Source organism: Calidris pugnax, unplaced genomic scaffold, assembly GCF_001431845.1.
Source record: "Calidris pugnax isolate Ruff unplaced genomic scaffold, ASM143184v1 scaffold54, whole genome shotgun sequence".
In the NCBI taxonomy this organism is placed as follows: Eukaryota; Metazoa; Chordata; class Aves; order Charadriiformes; family Scolopacidae; genus Calidris; species Calidris pugnax.
The window spans coordinates 13,137,274-13,143,273 of record NW_015090864.1 but is presented as its reverse complement, the minus strand read 5'-3'; the positions used below and the strand labels follow the sequence as shown (position 1 = coordinate 13,143,273).

The window sequence follows — 6,000 nt, the reverse complement described above, 5'->3', positions numbered from 1 at the left end:
TTCTCCCCTTTTTCCCCCCCCTCTCTCCTCGCAGCGGGGGACGCTGCTGGACGCATGGCACCGGGGAGCTCTCTGACCACCCCGTGCGCCGGGGGGTTAGCGGGGATGAGGATTGACCTGAGGATTTCCCCGAGGATTTCCCCAAGCGGCTTAGGCTGAGGGGGACGGGGGGGGGGGGGGGGGGGCAGAGCTGCAGGGAGGAGGGGGTGCGTGTTGGGCTGGAAGAGCCGGGGCTGGGTCCAGCTGGGGAGCTGTGCAGAGCTGGGTCCAGCGTGGGGAGGGCTGGGAGCTGCAAGGGGTCAGAGGGTTTGAAAAGGGGTTATGTGGGGTGAGAAACTGGACTCTGGCACAGGAGGCCTCTGGGTGAGGAGTCTTTATCTCCTCTGCTCTCCTCTCTGGCTGCACATTTAACAGATTTAAGGCTGGGGAGATTGCAGGATTACTGCTTTTGTGGTACAGCTGCGTTTCTTGCCTCCATCCTGGCAATCTCTGCAGATAAATGACAATTGCACCTAGGTAAATCTATGAGGGATGTATTTCAGCCAGCTCATTTCTTTCTTCTGGGTCATGTTATGCACTGCTGTGTTTAAAATATTAGCACATCTACTTGGAGATCTGCAGCATCGGTGAGGTGGCCAGGTGATGGGAAGCCCCATAAGCTTCTTTCCTGCACACTGAGCACTGGCTGAACTAGAGTTTGAAACTCAGAATGAAACTTGGATCTGAGTTAGTCTATTACAGGTCTGAAAGACTTTCACATTCTGATACAGATTTCTAAATAGTAAATATTTTCTAAACTTAACATGACCTTTTGTTACAGAAGCAACCATATGGGCACCAAGCAGAGCTCTGCACATAGATTTGTGCATCTACTTTCATCAAGTGAACTGGAGCTGCAAGTGCGTTCCTAGGGGCATAATTTAAAATTAAATTTTAGGAATGATTCATTTTGTGAATAGCTTTCAGTCAAATTAAATTAATTCATAAATGTGGTTTTTGTGTTCAGTGAGGACTGTGTCCTTTAGATGTCCACAGTACACAGTATCTCTTAAATAATTTGATTGTTTAAATATATATCTATAGAAAAAATCAAATTTAAAAAACAGTAATGATCTAAAAACTTCTAATGCAGCCAGGTAAAAGCTATAATACTCATACAAAGTTAGTAAAATATATTTACTTTCAACTAAAAAAAAAATTTTTCTACTATATGGGTGTTCAAAAAAAAACCAAAACCAAAAAAACCCCCGAACAACCAAACCTGAAAAAATTTAAAATTCTTCTAACAGTGTAGCTCCAACATACTGTTTTCCTAACACACAGTATGTTAGTTTTCATGTAAAAATTTTGTAATAAAATCACAGGGCAACCCATTGACTCTTTTAAGAGGTCTTTTATGGAAAAGAAAAGGGGAGGAATACTACCTCACTGTAAGACATAAGCATTCATTTCTTGATTCTCAAACATATTAGATGCATGTTGTCTTTGCACAGAATATAAACAAAGGTGCTTCGGTGTGTGGTTGAGAACACGGGAAATGCGTAATGCAGTAAGTTATTCAGGGAATCATCATTCCAGAGCCTGGTATTTGAGCCTGGTATGTGAGTAGCTCCATAGAAAGGCAGTCAAAAGCTAATGGATTTAAATATATAGTCATAAGTCAGTGGTGATTAAAACATTTCATGTCAGCCTGGCAGCATTAGCAAACAATAAAAGAAAATTTCCAATGCTTGTGATGCCTTATCTTCAACCTTGGAAGTCAGTGGGAGTTTTATCATTGACTTTAGTAGAGTAGGGCATTAAATGGAAGGTATGGGCAACTAGTTATGTGGAATATGAGAATTTATTTAAGATATTTCATTATTAGTGAAAAAGAGGCACTTGGAGCAAGCTGAACAAATATTATAAAATTGTCTATTTACAGCAGTTTTCCTGGTATCTAACAATGAACAGAAGAAAATAGGCTGTTGAGCATACTTTTGTTATGCCTTGTGCTAGGTTTTTAATTTGCAAGTTAATATGACAAATAATGTAATTTGACAGTTCTGAGATATTAACTCTGTACTTTTCTTTACAGTGTAGCTCTTGCAATATATTACCACATCAAAAACAGGTATGTGAATAATGAAATCTTGTACTAAATGTATCTTTAATTGAAACAAATGGTCTGCCTAAACCCTAAAATTCCATGCTCTGTTTCTTTCAAATTGGTTTGGGTAGTAGTTTTCTTATTTCCCGTCTTAGAAATGGGAAACAGATCCTTTTATATTTTTAATATATATTAGTTTTCTTAGAAAAATATTTTTATTGTACATAATCATCTAATTTATCTGGAAGCATAGTTCAGCTTTGAAAAACTTTGATGATTCAGTGTTTTGTTCTATGTGCACTGGGCACATCTGCGTTGTTGCATATGTTGCAATTGCATATAGAGAAATCTGAAGTGTCTCAGGTTTATTATTTTAGACTACACCTTTATAAATTTAACTGCACAAATCAATGACTAGTTAATGTTAATGGATTTTGACATAAAACCCATTAATTATATAGTAAGAGTGACATTGTGAGTAGATGTAATTCAAGATGCCTCAGAAATAGAACAGGTCCTGGCTTATCTTTTCTGGTGTAGTATGTTTTAGATCTCTGCTCAGTTAATTAAAATTGAATATAATAGTCTAATATATCTATATCTAAATATATCTAATATATCTATAATCTAAAAAGTGACTTGGTACATAAATTACCTTTCTTCATATCGAATTGCACTTTTGTGTCTTAAATTCCATGTTCTCATGATATGTCACAGTATCATAAAATAATATTTTCTGACATCTCTGAGATTGTATAAATATTTTAAGTGACTTGTGTGTCCATGGCTTTTCAATGTGTCTTTTCAGAGAACTTGGCTTAGATCTAACAAGCCACTTACACGTTTTTTCTTCTGGGCTGTAAGAGGTCCAACTAGAACAAAAGGAATTTACACATAAGTTTAAAGTTAAGCTGGTACGTCATTCAGGACCATGTTTCAGGTCACTGGAACCCAGCACACTTCTTCAAACAAGGCTGACATCTAAAGAGAAACCTTTGCAAGTGCTCAAGGGCAGAAAGGCTTAGGGCTTGATCCCTGCTGAAAGCTCTTAGAAGACCTTCCAAGATGTCAGTGGGCTTTTGACTGAAACATGGTAATATGTAAAGCAAAAGCTGGAGTGAAATATTTTTGCTAACATTTAATCTCATTTCCCAGGAAATGAGGCATTAGTTTGATTGTGCTTGGATTATTTGTTTATCCATCTGTGGTTCCCTTTTTCTCCTCTCCTCCGTCATCCCTGGGTTAGTTTGGCTAACTAGTCAATTTTTACTACACTTGACTAAGTAGTAGAGATCTCAAAGATAATTGGACTCTAAAGTTTTATGGAAATAAGTTATTCTTAAGCACTCTGTTAAGTATCATGCCAGCTGAGCAAAAGAGAATTCAGGAGAATGGGGCACAGGTGGGTGGGAAACTTCAGTAGGAGCACACAGTTGAGGAATCCAGAGGCAAAGTGTCCCATGTCAATGTCTTGAAAACACATCCTGAATGTTATCTTCTTGGGAAATCTGCTCTCTCTCCATTCACTTTTGGGATGGAGAAGTGATTTGTTCAAGAAGAACTGGTTGCTGCTTCTCACTCCTGAAGCTGCCCAGGCTGAGGAGATGTGTTGTAAACGTGCCCTCTGCCACACGCAGGACAGATGGTCTCACCAGTGATGCTGGAGCAGGCTTGTGTATGTCAATTAACGACTCTGAAATGAAGGATGTGAAATGACTGTTCTGTCTTTGGTTGGCTCTGATTTAGGAATGGAGGGACATTGTGATAACAGCATTCAGTTGTACTTGCTGCTGAAACAGCAACAACAAAACATATGTTCTGTTTCCTGCCATTAGAGGCAAAAAGGAAGTTGTGGACATATGTGGTAGATTTTGGTTCATTACAGAGGGTGGAGAGTAAGAAACCACTGTAACTTACATAGATGCAGGGTTGATTTTAACAGAAAACAAGTCAAACACCTGCTTTGCCAGAGAAAAATTCTTTTCAGACAATATTTATTTGTTCCTTTTATCTTGCACAGTAGGCTTAAAACTAAATTACTTCCTAATACTCCAAGGTCTCACCAATGCCAGCTCTTTTAGAAACTAAACATGAAACAGAATATTCCTTCATATGTTTCCCACATTTCATTTGATTGTAGCATTCTAGTTATTCCTTCTTTTCCCAGTCTCCTGTCATGTCATGGATTGACTTCCTGCAGCTTTTGTTATGCTTAGCTACTCAACAAGTGGTAAAAGACTACACCTATCTTGTGTTCAGAGGAATGCATAAGTATTGATGAATGTACTAAATCAATAAATAAAATAAAACCCAACAAACTAAACATGAAAAATACTTAGATCAATTAGTAGATGGTTCATTTTTGAAAGATAACAATGTGAATTTGTTCTAATAAAGCTGAAAACCTATTAACTCTTCTTTTTTTGTGTAATAGATTCTTGGAGGGCAATCAAATGTGCCTTCATAGCTTGCAGCAGCTACAGCATGGAGAAATAAATAGGAAATTCATTCTTTCAGTCTGTCTTGTCTTCTCATTGTGAAAGGCCACAGTTTACTGTAGCACATCAATGATTCCAGTGAGACTATTTCTGCATTAAGATACTAGCCTTTTCATGTAGAGATAAAAGAATCTGGCCTAAAATCCTTGCTCATTAGGAATTTTCTAGTAATTATCTAAATCTGTTGTTTTGTTTTGTTTTTTTTTTAATTTAGGGACTCCATTTTAAAACCAAAACAAACTCCACAGTTTTATTTCCAGTGTCAGCAGGCTTTATAGCAAAAAAAAAGGTCACCTTCAGATGTTGAGGTTGAAATGTTAGCTGCTGAGAAGTGCATTTTGTAGATATGAACCCACTGTAAAACTCATGTTGGATGCCCTGAGAGACACGTGCTGTTGAGTAAAGATAGAAAACATATTCAGTGGTTTCTCTCTTAAGAACTCTGTGACCAGAGTACCAGGGATGCTATAAATAAAGATGGGATTGTAATAAGTAGGTCACAGGGATGCATCTGTCCTGAAAGCGTCCAGTTCTAACTGGTGCTGTTACACCACTCGCTTTTGTGATTGTTACTGTTCCTGCCGACGTTACGCACAGCCAAAATCTTATATTGCATACTGGCTGTTAGGCTTGTGGAGTTGCATCAACTTGCATGCTGATCTTGAGCAACAGGGATAGGGGAGAGAAACAGCAAATAAAACCAATGAATAGGAATAATAATTTGTCTGACTTTTTTTGTATGTAGTCCTTTTTGCTTGCAGAAATAGTGTGTAGGATAGGGTTTTCCAAAAAAACAAAAAGCGAAGTGTGTAAGTATTAACTAAAGGATGACTGTAAAAATAGTGTTGTGTATTTGTAAATGTTCACAATGTTGACAATAAAGGAGGAAGAAATTGCAAGGATTAACATGATGAGGTTAAGAAAAGGAGAGTAAGCTGGGCTGATTTTACTATAAGTTTATAGTAGTAGCTCTTAGCCCGTGAAAAACTCTCGTAGTAGAGAGCACAAAAGCTGTGCGTCTTGGGCATTGGAAGCTGAAAATTTTAGCATGCTTTGTAATAAGGATTTCATGTTACACATGAATCTTGTGGCAGAATAGATCCAACTTCTCTTTGAAAATCACATTTCTGTGTTTCTAAGCACTCTGCAGCATGAGAGGGGTATTAGAGTTCTAACGATACACTTGTGTGTATGAGAGCTGTGTGTCGTGTGTTGTTGTGTTCAGATAATGACGCTGCTCTGGTTTTAATACCTTTTAGGGACACAGACGGAAGAATGCTCTTAGATATTTTTGATGAAAATCTTCATCCCCTCTCGGTAAGTTCATCTGCCTCTTCTTCCCTTTCATGTGAACTGTCTTTCTTTCTGTCTGCTTCGTTTTGTTTCAGTCACCTATTTGGAAGTATTTCTTCC

At 38.0% G+C, this 6,000-nt stretch overlaps 1 protein-coding gene across 8 annotated transcripts in view; it reads left to right on the top strand.

The window, feature by feature from the left end:
- Positions 1 to 6,000, top strand: part of CCNY (cyclin Y) — a 124,301-nt gene that overhangs the window by 92,201 nt on the left and 26,100 nt on the right. For 4 of the 8 annotated variants that reach the window (XM_014945099.1, XM_014945098.1, XM_014945097.1 and 1 more), the window contains 2 exons: positions 2,078 to 2,113; positions 5,847 to 5,904. In XM_014945099.1, coding sequence (XP_014800585.1) covers positions 2,078 to 2,113; positions 5,847 to 5,904 — 94 coding nt within the window. The remainder of the gene's footprint in view (positions 1 to 2,077; positions 2,114 to 5,846; positions 5,905 to 6,000) is intronic. The other 4 variants (XM_014945101.1, XM_014945102.1, XM_014945104.1 and 1 more) reach the window with 1 other exon arrangement.